This window comes from Oryzias melastigma, linkage group LG23 (genome assembly GCF_002922805.2).
Source record: "Oryzias melastigma strain HK-1 linkage group LG23, ASM292280v2, whole genome shotgun sequence".
Classification (NCBI taxonomy): Eukaryota; Metazoa; Chordata; class Actinopteri; order Beloniformes; family Adrianichthyidae; genus Oryzias; species Oryzias melastigma.
This window is the reverse complement of record NC_050534.1, coordinates 2,081,955-2,098,312: the sequence shown is the minus strand read 5'-3', so window position 1 is coordinate 2,098,312 and position 16,358 is coordinate 2,081,955. Positions and strand designations below refer to the sequence as shown.

The 16,358-nt window shown below is 43.9% G+C and overlaps 1 protein-coding gene across 3 annotated transcripts in view; it reads right to left on the bottom strand.

Moving 5' to 3' along the window:
• Window positions 1-16,358, bottom strand: part of sox5 (SRY-box transcription factor 5) — a gene marked incomplete in the record, with an annotated part of 113,754 nt that overhangs the window by 19,967 nt on the left and 77,429 nt on the right. For all 3 annotated transcript variants that reach the window (XM_024294645.2, XM_024294646.2, XM_024294648.2), the window contains 2 exon segments: window positions 5,733-5,900; window positions 15,894-15,979. In XM_024294645.2, coding sequence (XP_024150413.1) covers window positions 5,733-5,900; window positions 15,894-15,979 — 254 coding nt within the window.

Genomic DNA, 16,358 nt, shown 5'->3' with positions numbered 1-16,358 from the left:
CAGATGCTCACAAACCACTCCGTGTAATTAAAACTCCGCAATTAAAAGCCAGATGCGACGAGAGACAACTTCACAGAGACAAGAAGAAACTATCGGGGCTGGGAATAATAGATTCAGAATTTCTAACCGGTCGGGATTAAAAACGGTTTAAACAAAGCAGGTGTGACTCTGTAAAAGTGAAACCTGACAAACAGATAGAGACATTATTTATCTTTATTTTTTGGTCATTAGTCTAATTGCTGCTTAGCCAGTGTTAAAAACACAGAACAAAAAGAAGAGTATTGTGTGTTATATTCATTCATTAAGGCCGACTTTCACTGATTCCCGCTCCTTGAGTCGCACTAAGCCTTATGAGCCCCTCACAACTCAATTAAGCTCTTCCAATTAAGCCCCTGCATGTGTGCGTGCCCGTCCGCATGCGCGCAACAAGGGCTAACCGGATTGTCCTTCATTAGGGGGGTCTTTCTAAATAGACGGAGGACCCCCAAAGATGCCTTCAGCAAGACAATGGGCCGGAGAAGAAGAGGAGAGATAGGAGGGAAACAGAGCAGGAGCTTCCCAATCCTGACCCATATTTTGTTGGGCTTTGGCTGTGAGTGCATTTGAATATTTATTACAAATAGATAATGCCTCTTGTGGAGCGGTTGGGGGAGTTTCCTCTTCAAGCCAAATCCTGCGGTGGGAAGGTGGCCAACCTGAATGATGCCAGTGTGGAGGAATTAGTTTAGACAGTGGAGCCGAGACGCTTGGACTGACTTGTTCAAGTGTGTGTGTGTCACTGCGAGACATTGTTCAACAAGCTCTAAATCTCATGAAAGTGTGTGTGCGAGGACTCCACAGCCTCTGAAAGGCTTGGAATCTTGAATTAATACAATTGCCTTTGTGTCTCTCTTGGCTGATGAAACAGTCTCCAGCTTTGAGACAGAGAACATGCAGAGTGACAGCGACAGCCAGAGGGACACGGAGAGATGGAGAGGAAGCAGAAGGGGAGCCATGAATGTGTGAGCTGTGTGAGTGTGGGCTACATTTCACTTCTGCGGATGTCGACATGTGCAGGAGACGAGCGCGTTCTGCAGCTCGTTATGCGAGCTGACGCTTCAATTAAAAGGACAAATGTGCATGCCACCACTGTTAATCCCGTTAGGTCTTCCATGTGTGCGTCGCTATGGTAAAGTGCACTGGCATCGGTCCTTCTGTGACCCTTGAACATTTATCAATCCCTGCTGTTCCCTACTTCTTATTGTCTAAAGGAGAAACATCCAGTTCTGTCTTTGACATGTGGCCCTTCATATATCGCCGTTCATCTGTCCGCCTCTTGACTACTCTCCTGTACATGCATTCAGTCTGACAAACTTACATAAATCCTGGATCAATATCAGACCTCTCTCTTCGTTTTATTATACCAGACTTATTTCTTATGTTTCTGTCAGAGTTTAAACTAGAGAGAAAAGTATAAAAATGTTCATGTCTGTCTGAGAAAAGTGGATATTTAAAACATCTACAACAGGGATGTAACGATTCAGTTAAGCCACAATTCGATTCAGTTTTATAGTCATGATTTAGAATTTTTCCTTTTTTTTAAGATTTTTTTTTTTTTACACAATGAATTAAAAATATTTGAATGTATGTTTTAAAGTATGTTTTCTTTTTGTCCCTTACATCAAACTGTCTGTTTTCATTCTAACAGAAAGGATTCAATACAAATAAACTATTATACAGAATATTGAAATAATCACAAATCCTTTCATACTCGGTTCCTGTTGGGCTCCATGTAATGGACCGGTCCACACATCCGCCCGATTGGCGCACCCCCCCACCCAGCCGAAGCGGAGCAGAGTGCGTGGGGTCCCTTCTCTTCTTCAATTCACACCAGACACTCATTTTCACGACGGTCGACAGGCACTTCTGCTAGAGCTTTTGTTTGTTTTTTCCATCACGGGTAAATTAAAAACCTAAAATTATGACCCTATGTTTCTGCTAAGAACTGCTCTGTGCCTCTCTCGTTGTTTAAACCCTAAACCCAGCCCCTCGCCCCGCTCCAGAGTCGGCCCACTACCATGATCTGTGTGTGTGTGTGAGATGTGATTGTGTGTTTATTTTCTACAGTTTGTTTACATACAAAAACATGATCACATTTGTCAATCGCTATTTTGAGAATAAACCAGATCTTCTCATCTGTCTTGATGTAACTTCCCATCAGAATTGACGCGGATCACTCGCGCCTCGCAGACATGATAGACCAGACGCCATAAAGATCCGCTGCACGCCGCGAGGCTTCCGCGGCGCTCCACGCCTGGTGTGAACCACACCATAGGTTAACAAAGTATCTGAATAGAAGCGGCCTCCATTTCGCGGCGCTTCTGCTGCAACGCTGCGGCGCTTCCGCGGCGCTTCTGCGTCCTGTGTGAGCCAGGTGTTATGCGAAACTTTGAAATCCAAGGGAGCTTCGAGTATTTCCCTGGAGAACAGCGTGCAGCCAGTCTGCTACGTCCACACACTCACAGCGAGCCTGCATGGAAACTGTCGTCTGCTCTGCATCTTTCTAAATTTAGGCACAGGCCGAGACCAACCAATTTTTTAAATTTCCTGCATCGATGAACCTTTCCAACGAGTTTGAATCATTTTTTTACCGGCTCCCGAAGAATCGTTACATCCTCACTCTATAATTCCACTTTTCCCCTATAAACTGATAAACTCTTGGAATAAACTGGGAACACGATAAAAAACACCAAGAACTCACAGATTCAGTTGAATATTATTATAAGGTTCTGGTTAATTGTTTAAATGCTTTTCATGTCGCCAAAATGAAGAAGTGGCTTGTTGCTTTATTTATTTCCATCAAACAAAGAGGAAATTTTGTGACAACCAGCAGAAAGTCTAAAATCCACAGATGCAGCGTGATGACATCATAGCTGGGATTGGTTTCTGATCATACCAGCTGTGCTTTCTTTGGATCTCCTTTTTCTTTTTGCCCAGAAACCTATTGGGGAGAATTTTCTGGACTTTAAATAACGGTTACAGTAAGATGTAGCTTACTTGGAAATAAAGCACATTAAAAACAGAAAACAAAGAGAAAGGTAAAACTCTGGGCTGGAGGAAGTTTGACATTTAAAAGGATCTTTTTTAAGAATGAAAAAGCAGAATATTAGACTAGATGTGGAGGACAGAGCTGATAAAATGATTTAAAATGGAAAATACTTTGGATCACAACAAACTGCTTTTAGCATTTGGAGTGAGTAATACAGCAGTTGGTTGTCGTAGAATGATTTAAACCAAAGAAAGAAACAGATGGAACTTCAAAGACTTTAGAAAAAGTGTCAAACTTTACAGAGACACAATTTCTTTAGTTTCTTTAACACAGACAGACAGACAGATAGATAGATATTATAAGCAAATGACTGATTGTTAAAAATATCTTGCTTCACTCACATTGATCCATTTGATTAAATCTGTTTTTTCTGCACTCTGGGGTTTGCATGAATCTGTTTGACTCTCCAAACTCAAAGCGAGTCTGTCTAAAGTCTATACGTTTGATATAGACGCACGTCTGCATCTGCTTCCCTCCAGACAATCTGCCGTGATTTGACTCTGCTGCTGTCGAGCTCCGCACCTGCACGTGTGTGTGCATTTCTAAGCCTGCGTGTGCGTCCTTGTCTCACCCGAGGGTAAAGCACTTAAGCGGCGTGCGCCTGAGTCCAAACAGCTGTGAGCCACTGGCTCTCCAAATGACTGGAGACCCGAGGTAGGGCCCACATGGGGAGCGCCTTTCTGAAATATACATGGCATTTGGCCAGGGAGAGCGGGGGGGGGTGTTGGCAGGAGTGAGGGAAGGAGCTTCAGTGGTCAGTCTGGATGGGAGAAAGCTGCAGAGCACTTATCATGTTTGTGTATGGCTCTGCAGTCAATCTGTGCCGGAACAGTCGGAGTTTCTCCTCAGTCGGTCACTCCTGCCGGACTGCGGAAGGCATTACAACTCCCTTTCCTCCTCCTCCTCCTCCTCCTCCTCCTCCTCCACAGGGCGCGACACCTGCCTGTCAACCCCACTCCATATATATGGTAATCTGAAGTGGGGAGCAGTGGGGTGTTTGGCAGCGAGTGTGATGGAGATGTAGGGAGGGACAACCTCCACAACTCCGGAGGTCAACCCTGACAGCGCGCATGTTAGTGCGTGCATGAAAACTGCACGTGGGCCAAAAAGAAGCTGTAATTCATTAAAACAACTAATCTAACATATGAGGAAAAGAACACGTATTTAACAATAGAAAAAAACGTAAAGAATACTGAAGTATAAGATGATCCCCAATGAGAGATGTTGGTGGTCTGACCCACATGTCTGAGTGTATGTGAGGATGGGGGGGTGTCACTCTGAACACAGGTAGATATTCATAGAATTCCACATGGATGGACTCAGACTCCTCCTGATCATCCACCTCAGGCAGCCAGCCGAGAACAGCACCGAGCCAGCATGGCATCCTCAAACCAACTTATCAATTAGAAGAAAAGAGTCGCAATTTTACAAGAATAAACTCGTAAAATTATGAGAAGAAAGTCATAATTCAACAAGGAAACAGCTTCAAAATAAAGCTGGTTATGAAAGCCTCCACCACAGACTAAATCCATCATGTGGCAGAATGCACTTGGACCTCTGGAGCTATTCTGACAGATGAAAATCCACTCTTTGTGGGTCAGGAATCTTCTTTTTTATACTTATAATAAAACAGTGTTGACTCACTAAGAGACTTTGGCCCAATCCAAATTCTTCCCTTCCCCTTCATTTATCCATACAAACGGAGAGAGTTGAAAAAATTGTGTCTTATATTTCGGATGTCATTTTCGTCGATGACATCATCAATAATCGCTGGTCTGCTAGCGTTAGCGTGGAGATTCCAGCGCCTGAATATACATAACAACAGTGGTTTTATAACTTTAAAAAGGTCAAAAGGTCATGCTACAACTGAAAGTCATTTCTTACATTTAAACATAAATTTCTGAGCTTCATAGATCAGCTGCTTAAAGAAAAGCTCTTCTCATACGACATGGTTTACCCTCACGGGGGGGGGGGGCATTTGTATCTTCCTCCTTTTGGAGGGTCGGCTTTAGAAAATACATTTCCTGGACACACTTAGACTTAAACTCCCCCTTCAAATGGAGGGGAAGGGAGAGGGGATTTGGACTGGGCCTCAGATTGGGTCAAACCACTCCTAAAGTAGCTGTTTATGAAGCATTCTGCTGCTCCTGCTGAAACACGATTCTGCTTCCTTTCTGGTGTTTGCTCCTATTTGTCTCAGTAATAAATAGACTTTTGCCTCGTGACTTTATGACTTTCATTTCTCAAATTATACATTTATATGTTTATTCTCGTAAAGCATGATATATAAAATCAAAACTTTAACAGGTTAATTTTCATAAAATATTCACTTTGATCTTATAATTCTACAACTTTAATCTTGTAATTTTTTAATTTTTTCCTGATACTTTTGCGACTTTATTCTTGTAAAGTACTGACTTTTTGATTTGATAAATTTATGTAGACAGTTTCCCTATAATTTTTAAATGTTATTTTTGTAAATGTTTTGATCTGTTGAAGGCTCTAAGAATGAGTCAAAGGAAGTAAAATGTAAAGTCGTGGTCTGGAGGCTGTCAACAGAGGAACCATGAATGGGATGGATAACGGATGAAACGGAGCACGGGAACATGCACAGAGACGGCGCGAGTGCAGACTCTTTCCTCACCTTGGTCTTGTTTGGAGGCGGAGAGCTGCGGCTCTTGTCGCTCTGTGGGTGTGTGTTGGTGGGCGGGGAGTGCGCGCCCAGGTTGGCTTGGGGCGGGAGGTTGCCCCCGTGCTGCTGTTTGGCTCCCGGGGAAACCTGCATGGCCGCCAGCTGAGCCGCGTACAACTGCTGCAAGGTCAGACAGACAGAAAGACGGGGAGGGGGCAAAGACAGACAGAAAGGAGGAGGGGGGCAGTAATAAAGAGTGAGGGGTAAATGTAGGGGGAAAGAACAGAAGAGAAAAGGACGGCATGAATAAATGAATACTTGAAAGATAAAAACAGAGGAGAAGTCGGCTAAAAAGCTCTGGAAGAAGAGGCCATTAGTGGCCCAGCCTCTGTTTGTGTGATGGGGGGGTGGAGAGGGACAACGCCACTGTCACCCCCCACCCCACCCCATGGGAGAAGCGCTAACAGCCTCTCTGACAGGCCCAGAGATGGCCGTGTCCCCTCCAGGTGCATCGTGGGAGAGAGGCAAACACTCGGGCTATTGAGGTCACGCTGGAGAGCTGCTCAAGGTGAAGAGACCAAAGTGATGATGGAGGTGGAGGAGGCTGAGAAGCTGCGCCCCCCTAAAAAAAGAAAAGTGTTTTCCTGACACTTTAATTAATGCCCAATTAAATGAAAGCATTATGGTGCGAGCTCCTGTGGTGGGAAAATACTCGGGTTTATTTGTGCTAAACAGTCTCTGGCCAGGACCATTCTCCAAATCTGGACAGAGCTGCAGGTTTCTCCCTCCCCCTCCTCTCATGTTGACTCATACGCATCTCTAAGATCCACTAAAAAGCAGCAGAATGTTGCTGTTTTTAAAAGTGTGTTGCCTTTTTTATTTTTTTGAATAATTATTGTTTATTTCTGGTGGAGTAATTTTCTGGAAGGAGACCATCCTTTTTTTTTTGTTTAGTTTAACTTCCGTCCTTCTGTCGGAGCTTGGCTGCTGGCCACCGACGTCAAACAAAGCCCGGTTTATGCAAATGGACAGCGAAGAGATACTGTCACTTCTGCCACCCCTCTCCTCATCTCCCTCTGTCTGTTTGTACCTCCGTCTATCTCCGCTGACAGCCACGTTTACCTCCTGCTCCATCTTAAATGAAGACTTCTTTACTCTGCAGTAGTCGGGGGGGCATCTCTGTCTTACTGTCAGTCACTCGGGGCAACAACAAGATCCATTCCACTAATGAAGCTGCAACTCAAAGACATGTTTTTGGCGCTTTTGTCTCTTTTATTGAATTCCACTTTTAATTTCCCTCAGAATAAATCTGTCATTCCACAAAAGTGGATTGCATTTTTCTCCAGTGATAAACAATTTGAGACTTCACATTTCAGAAAGACGAGTGAAATTGAGGTTATGGAGAGAAAGAGGTTCTTCACAGTTTTAAGTGTTTCCACTCGTTGGATTTTTCAATAGTGACTGAGTTTACTCTGCACGCTGGTGCAGTGGTTCTTCTTGCACATCTAGCTCCAGGTTTTTTATTTCACAGCTCTATTACAACTTATGAAAGAAACATCATAGAATTCCAGCTGGTATTCAAACCGCCATTATTCATTCAGTTGGTACTTTCAAGAAAATAAAGACACCCGCAGATCAGAGTCTCTGATTGGTCAAAGTTCAAGCTGATAACAGGTAGTACATCATGGGGAGGGCTCACTCAGTCCAGTTCTCATCTACAGTCACCCTGGGTCCGCCTGCATTCTGCTGCTGGCGCTGTCTCACTCACATGACGTCAACGCGTCACGTGACCCGAATCGAGCCGTTTCTGAAGCAGGGCGAAATGCGAGTGTGATTTGTCGTTTAATTTGTCAAATTTTACAAAAACCTGCGTTTGTCAACGGTAATTATTTGTTATTTTTGATACATTAGAACATATGGAATATATCTGGATACTTATTTTAGCTTTGTCCCAGCCCATTACTAACCCTTTAAAGTAATACCTCCCAAAAAGTATGTTTATCATAATAGCTGCAGTAGCATAAAAAGAATTAGCGTCTAATCCTTCTGGATTGCTGTCACTAAGAAATGGACCTGAATGGTTGTTTAAGTGTTGAAGGTTGCAGACCCCTGATCTAGGGTGTTCGTCATTTTGAGGGGTGGGGGGTCCAAATCTACAACCCAGGACACTGGATGGTCCTGTACTCTATCGTCTTCAAAGGCTTTAGAACCAGTGAGTACATTCGGACACGGTCAGAGTTGGAGTTCTGAGCATTTGGATCCATTGTGAAGGACGGAGCGGGTCGGTGGTTCTGACATCAGACAATTAGCTGCACTGTAGCTCCTGATAAGAGCTGGAAAACGGGACGGGGTTGCAGGAGGTGCAATGGAGCATGAACCTCCCACCTCCTTTCTCCTCCATGCCAGCCCCCCCTCCCCCCAGGCAGTGTGTATTCCCGGTCGTGTGTGTGGGTCCTGCCATATTCGGACCAGTGGTTCAAAGGGCCTCTTCATCCGCAGACTGAATGGAGTTCCATTACACGGCCCCCCGTCACTCAAAAGCCTGCTCAATGGGCCAGCGAGATGTGACACACACTTTTCTCTGGCACACATGTTGAGAACTGAGGAGCGCGCCCAGAGCGTTGCCACAGCCACACACGTCAACAAACAGGAAGTGACAGCGCGAGCCCCGCCGGGGTGGCTGGGAGAGCGAACACATGCATCGGCCTCAGACGCCAACGAGCGCACACACGATGAGCGGGGAGAAAATGCCATCGTGGTTGAGCTTAAAATGTCACTTTGAGCCGCGTTGCAAACATTCAAATGTGTAACATCTGCACACAACCGGAGCAGCGCGTCTCATGACACTCATTGAGCTTCAGGGTTAAAAGGTGAAACATTATCGATGCTCCCTGACTGAAGGTGATTGTTGTTTTGCTTTGGTTGCTACACAATAAGCCAACTCCGTCCTCTTGTTTTGCTCTACTGCATAAACCCAAACTGATCTGTGTGTGTTTGTGAGCCTTCGGTCAATAATCTGCAGCTTTGCTCAGATTATGAACTCGGCTGATCTCTGTTGTCCGGGTTCGCTCAACAGCAGCTGGAGCGCCATTGTTTACACAGACATGAGACGTGTTCACGGATTGTACTGTTTTCCGCGATGTGTTTGCTTCATTGTTTGGGGCAGGAACACAAGCATCTGTGTGCACTTCTTGGGAGTAATCTGGCAAAAACTGTCCTTAAATCTTGTTCAAGTTGTAGTTAAGGTTGGATCAAATATTTGCAGTGCTTGTTGAAGGATTTAGAGACCTACTCCATTGGAAAGGCTGTTGTGGTGTTTTTAACATGTTCTTGTAGCATTTTTCTGATGATGGAGGACAAAGATAAAGAAAATGAAGATCAAAATGTCTTTGTTTTTCTGATCTGAGCTGGAGTCTGGATCAGTACAGTAAAGTTCTTGTCAGGGATGGTGGTGGAAACGCAAACATTTACGGAATAAACTCAAACATGACAAAATCGTGGGAGAACAAAGCAGTGATGTAGCATAACGGATGACCTGACCACCTCGGACCCAGCGGGAGATCTTTGCTATGTCACCTCACCTGGGTTTTCCTGCAGCCACATTCTAGTCTTGTCATGCCATGTCCACCAAATCTGTCCATCTCCCCTCCTCCCAGGTGTTCTTGTTTTTGGGCATCTGCTATCTGTCCTTTTGGGGAGGGGTACTGTCAGGACTGTGAACTTTGGTTTGAGTTTTTGTTAGTAGTTTTTGTGTCATGTTCTGTTTGAAAGGGCCCTCAAGTCACACCAGTTTCAGGTTCGTGACCTTTTTGTTGCTCCCGTGGTTTTTTGTCATGTTACCTTTCTGCCACCTTGCCTGGTATCTTGAGTTGGGTGTTGGGGTTGTGAGGGGCTGTAAGCTTGTGTGTATTTTGCATATTATAGGGCGGGGTCAGAGAAAAGTCTGTCACTCAGATAATATTATTAACTGCGTTCACAGTAACTCTATAACTTGATGGTAACACGCATCATGTTAGCTACGTTAGCCCGTTTTTGTTTGCAACACATAAAAAAAAGACTGACATCATTAAAACAAATGTGACTACGCTAACTCCCTGCTGTCCAAGCACTTTGGCAATCTGGCTGAAAACTGGATAGCTCCAATATTGATCGACATTTTTGCTGCAATACAAACATTAGCTTGAATAAGGGCTGTAAGCTGGGGGGGGGTATTAAAGCCATGATGGAAAATGAGCTCACTCTGATTAAAGTGGTGTAATCATAATTAAAAGACAACTAGGAATGCTTTGGCAAGAGATCACTAGGGGATCGTAGAGGGACTTTAGCTGCTGTTCCTCCTTTTCAGCAAACTGCAGCAAATAGAGTTGAGGCTTCGTGCAGCTTCAAATGATTATTTTTTGGTTGATGATGACTAGTTAATAAACCCCTTGCTCATGAGGTGGAATGTGCTCAAGTGTAGGGTCAACTACCTCCACGGCCTCGATTGATTTCTCATTGACCGAGGTGGCCGTATCAACACTGAAGCAATTCCCCCATCTGAGAAAACTGCTCGGCTGTTATCCGTCTCCCTCCTTAGATAAGGCTTGGTGGAGAAACCAACGGCTTCATTGATTTCTCTTTTACCTTCTCTCATCTGTTCCTCACTCTTCTCCTCCCTCTACCCGTCCGTCGTTCCTCCGTCTCCGGTGTACAGAACGGTAATCCAGGACAATATGTTCCAACATCTGCCTCTCCATATGATGCCTGACCCGCGCTATTGACCCTCTTTATACCTCACGCAGGTTTTTTTCTTTTTTTCCCCTCACACTTTCCCTGTGTCCTCTATCTTTCTCTCAGTTTATCCTTTTAACCGCTCATCATTTGGTACTTTTCACCGTTATCTCTGCTTCGCTCTCTTGCCTGGATAAAGTGGATTTTTTTTTCCACTCACTATCTGTCCTTCTCAGTACATTTGTGCGATGTGGACGATACTGTATCATTGATATCAAGGGTCAATAGGGAGGCAGATTAACATGCTCTAATGCACAATGTCACACTCATCCCTCAGATTAAGAAGCTAAATGGCAGCCTTGTACACTCCAAAGCTGCCTTGAAAACCTTGCCGGATTCTGCGTTAAGCTGCCATTGACTAGAAGAGCCACGGTGCAGATTTCTATGGATGGGTGGGTGTTAGAGAAGAAGCTTTAAACTATTGAGATTAATACATTTTTTTTCCAAGAAGTGCATTTAAAGCTGCGTTTTTGAGGGATTTTCTCAGTTTGCACTTGTTATGCAGTAGAAGGAGGTCAAAGGCCTGGAATTCCAGCTCCATATCTGCTTCATATCAAGAGGAGTCCTCTTTATGAGTAACTCTAAGTACTCAATTCTGCTCAATAGATTCCAGGAATTACACCCAGATTGCATTCATTTATAGCCTAAACCACCATTTAGGGATTCGGATGATGAGCTCACAGAGCGGATTTTGAAGGACCCCGAGAACTTTGCAGCTGGACTTTCCCTCTTTGTCTGGGGAGGATCCGTATCTGTCAGGGCTTGTTCTCCAGTTATCCCTGCTTTACTGTTTGCTGATTAGCTGGATCAGGTGATTCTGTTCTCTGAATGACTGAACACACCTGATCCAGGTAATCACCTGCAAATAGGTCAGGGGTATCTGAAAAAACAAGCACAGCGGCAATTTCTCTGACCTTTAGTTGCACAGTAACAATGACACAGAACATTTCTAAAAGGAGAAAATGTCCTGAGCAACCCTTAAATAAAAACTTAGAGTTGGAGTCTTCAAATGTTATTTTTTACAAATGTCTGTGAAGAGCATGGGTTAGCGCTCTTGTTTCAGTCTTTGGTTCAAGGCCAGCCGGGTCCGTCATGCGTGGAGTTTGCATGTTCTCCTCATTCATGTGTGGGTTTCTCCAGACACTCTGACTTCCTCCCACCTTTCAAAAACATGAACCATAGGTTCATTGATGACTCTAAGTTTCCCCTCGGTGTATATGTGAGTGTGTGGCCTTCAATGAACTGGTGACCTGTTCAGGAAGTACCCTCCTTCCCCAACACTAACCGGGTAGGCTCCAGTAACCCTGCGATCCAAAAGGGATTCAGTAGGTGTTGGAAATGTACAAATGGTAAAACATCCCAATCGGTTTGGGTTTTTGTGTCATTTTTAGCATGTATGCCACATAAAACACTACAACTCTTAATGGCAGTCAAGCTTGAGCTGGCTTTAGTTTCCAGTGCTGTAGGAAGAGAACTTAACAAGTGTGGGTCACTTAGTAGAGCTGTAATGCTGTAGCTAAAACCTCAGTCCAGAGGTCTGCAACCTGCAGCTCCAGATCCACATGTGTCTCTTTTATCTCTCCATGGAGGCTCCTTATCCAAACATAAAATAATTCATGGAGACTGCTGATCCAGACATGTCGACCGTCAGAGTCAGCAGCTCCTGATAATGACTGTCTAACCAGAACTACCTAAAGCAAACAAATAAACAAAGCCTGAAAACTAAGACTACTAAGATCCAACCCCAAACTAAAATAACAAAACCCAGCAGAGAAAAAACCCCAAAAAATTAAGAAAAGAAAAAGAATTTTTTTTTTTTTTTAACTAAGGATTACTTAATCAGCATTTATTAAATTTAGATTAATTAAATGTATAAATTGATGTCTGAGGTTCACATAGATGATAAACTATGTAGGTTTTTACATCCTGTGGACCTGAAGACGTCTTGTTTGATCAACTCTACCTCCAGGATGAACAGATTTTATATGCAAAGAGAAACTTTGGTAAAAAGTTTGATCTTTATGAGTTAAAAGCACAGATTATCTTGTGCTGAACAACATTGGTTACTAGCTGTTCAGAGCTGCACTGAGATGACCCTGTTTGGTACAGAGCAGCTTTTATTTTGAAAATAAGTTATTTGAGCTTCTGTCAAACGTAAAAATAAATAAATAAATCACATTTTGAGATATGCTAGGTTATTTTTATATTTTTGCTTTTGTTTGTACAAAAAATAAACATAAATTATATTTATTATTAAAAGTAGGAAGGTCATCAAAATCCAAATCTTTTAAAGACTACAGTTAGACTATCCGGCTCCTTCTAGGTTGTGATCAATAGAAGAGCCCAAATGGCTCTTTTAAAGGTTGACGACCTCTGAACTTCATCTTAAATGTTCATACAATGACATTTCTTTTTTTTCCATTTCAGAAAGTTTCAATTCAAAGACAAATCCATAAATATGTTATAATTAATAATGCTGTGAGTCTGATTTCCAATTCGACATGTTTCTACGGCGACCTCGCGGCTAACGCCTCAACCACAAAGACCTCCTTATCAAATGAGGCCGCAGAGACAATCCCCAAGGAAATCCATCCGCATTGAGACATCTGCACCCGTGTTAGCCTGGGCAAATCTCTTTCTCTCTGACAAAGCCTTAATCTCTATGGACAAATGTGTTTGTGTAAGTGTGCTTGTGTATTCCGCTTTATTTCTGGGAGGATTGTGAGACAGAAATCTGTCAGTGAGATGTGTGCATTTCCCCTTATTTTCCTTTTTTTATCTTTAATCCAATTGCAAGGTGGACAAAGCTGTTCAAGTGGAGATTTTGATTGCAGCTGAACATATGGACGGCGAGATTGAAGCGACGATAACAGACCGAGAACATTATTCCCGGCGTGGACGCGCACGTGCGAGCAATAATGAAATCAGCGGCGACAGCGGGCTCCGTCCTCCGCGATAGAGTTACACGGCTCCTCTGTTCTCTCCATGGAGTCCGGCATATGGGCCAACGCGTTTGGCTGACAGGTGCAAATGTGTTATACATAAACTCCGTCTGACCTTTGACCCGTATTTCCCCGCCGCCGCTCCATGTGAGCGGTAAGATGGGGTGGACATGTGCGCGTTCCCCAGCAGCTGTTTCCCTCCAACATCTGCGCGTTATGCTTTATTATTTGCGGCGGCCCAGAAGGCAAAAGGTGGCGGCTCTGCTTCTGGAGCTTAATGTGTTTCAAACAAGCCAGCGAGAAGACGGCCGTGGAGGCTCTTAACCCTCGGAGCCCATGTGGATTTTAGCGGTTTTTCTGCATGTCAGAGGAGGGATTACCAGACAGGAGAAGTCCGACTCATCCTCCCTGAAATTGGGAGACCAGATGGTCCAGTTCCTTCATTGGCCTCTCCTGCTTCCAGGCTTTGCTCCACCTCCTCCGTCCTTCACCGTTTGGCTTTGGAATTTCCAACAAGGACTTTAACGTTTCTTGCTGAATCCCTTTCGGGGTCACAGTGGCCCGTCTGGGCCATTGTAGCAGACCTGCGCTTACTCAACAGATCGCCGTCGATGGTCATTTACATCTGATGCATCGTGTGGAGCAACTTTAGGACTCCTGAGAACCTTTTTTGGACCTAAACCAGGAGTTTCCAAACTACAGCCCGCGGGCCGGATCCGGCCCTCCTCCACATGTGGCCCGGCCCCCACACACACTATCAGAAACGCCGATCAAGACCAGCTTAGAACGTGACTTTTTATTCCACCATTCTGCAGTCTAAACTGTGACGGGAGAGGAGAGAATATTTATTGGCTTAATATTTAAAATGCTTTAGTATTATATTTCTGTGAAGGAATGAACAACATATATATCATGACCTGTGATGATGCTGGTGTGAATGCTGTAAGCTGGATGTGACCGCTGAAGATGTCAAAATGCTGAAGCTGAAGGCTGAAAACACTGAAGCTGAAAGCTTACCAAATTATTAGCCTAAAATATCCATCATGTTGCCGAAATAAAAGCTGAATTCAAAATGACCCTGCTGAACATTTTGAGTGGTGACTGGTGCCGCGACCCGTCCAGCCGTGACCTGCGGAGTGTTTTGGATTTTGGAGGTCGACACCGCTGCTATATGAGGACTGGACTGAGGGACAGAATGTGAGCAGAGCTTTGATCTGATGAATCTGATGAGTCGCTTGCTTCCATGACCCTCCCAATCCTCTCATTTAAAGACAACATTTTGAATAATGAATCAGTTGGTTAAATGAACACTGAGCTGTTAAACTAAGACAAAAAATATCTTACTCCAAGATAACAACACAGATGAATTTTTATCATGTGAAAAGCAGATTTGTTATCTCGGCGGAGTGGCGACGTCACCGCTTGAGCTGGAGATAACTTCATACAAATCTGTTCTTTTATGGCCTCAGACGCCTGTTTGTTTCTGTGACTGAAGTCACATCTCACACTCGGATCCTCTTCAAAAACAATATACGTAAAGAAGCATCCTCTAAATAACATCTGACATCCTACAGACCCCCCAAACACACCTCCTTTCCGCATGCCTGCCCCGGCCTCAGCCATCAATCCCATTAGTTTGCCTTTGCGGGACGGAGCCGAGGGCTACGGTTCTGTTTGTGATTGGTGAGCTCTGATCATGGCGATCATGTTTAGGTGGGATCAGTGCGATGTTCCCCTTCAAGGCTGAGGGTGACAGCTGAGCTTCTTCCCTCCTGGACGTGTTCCCAAACATCAGTCAGGATTTCTACTTGAGATCTCACTAGAGTTACACTATTTCACTGTAGTGTGAAAATGATCGAGTTTATCACAGCCAACATCACATGTGATGCAGCAGAAACTGATCAATTCCAGTCTTTGAAGGTATAAGTCATGTGACCATACAGAAGTTCTAATAATGATTATTCTAATGTGGAAAAACAACTTTATCAAACTAAGATGTGAATGGATTTGACATTCATTCTGGTTTACTTGTTTGTTCACATATTTAACTGATTATCTAGAAGAAAACTGGAGAACTTCACCTGCTCTGTTCAGTATCAGGTATTTATCTCTGAATCACACTGGTGGAAGTTTGGATCAAGATGTTCTGATCCATTTTAAGTCAGAGAATCTGATCCAATAGGATCGTTAGAAATGAACTAAGATCAGATATGAATCAACCACATGAATGACATAAATCAAACTGTTGGTAAAATGGATGATTCTATCCTTACGTAATAGCAACGTTGCTTTACTGATCTATTAGTCAGTTGTTATTTCCTAACACATAAATCACTGATGGCATCAGAACAAAACTGTGACCCAAAACTGAGGTTTGAACCAAATCACGGGAAAACAGAATCATTGCATCCCTTTTCTATCTTTCCCATTTCTATGCCTGTCAAAACCAGCTGAAGTGTACCTGCAGCTGCAGGGGTCCCAGGCCGGGCGTGGCGGCGGCGGCGGCAGCCATTGTCGTGGGGATGAGCTGGAGCGGGTAGGGGTCACCTGCGAAAACCAAAGAGAAATATTTGTCTTAGAATTCAAAATAAAAAATGCTTTTTTGATGCACTCTTTCGTATGTTCTTGCATGTGTGAAAGACCCACTCTGATGAAAACGTTTAACATGTTCTCGTGACGTTTCTCTGATGATGGAGAAAATGTAAACAAAATCAAGCTGAAAATGTCATTTCTGTTTATTTATTTATTCAAAACAGATGTAAACATGGTCATATTTGTGACGGGCGCCAAAAGCTCTCAGCAAAGAGGGGCGGGGTTGCTCTGTGCCAACAGTCCCGCCCACGACTCAGAGGATATTTTTTTAAGAACTCCTGCCGCTCTGCAGAAACTATGTCCCAGAAAACAACACAGGTATTAGATTTTGGCT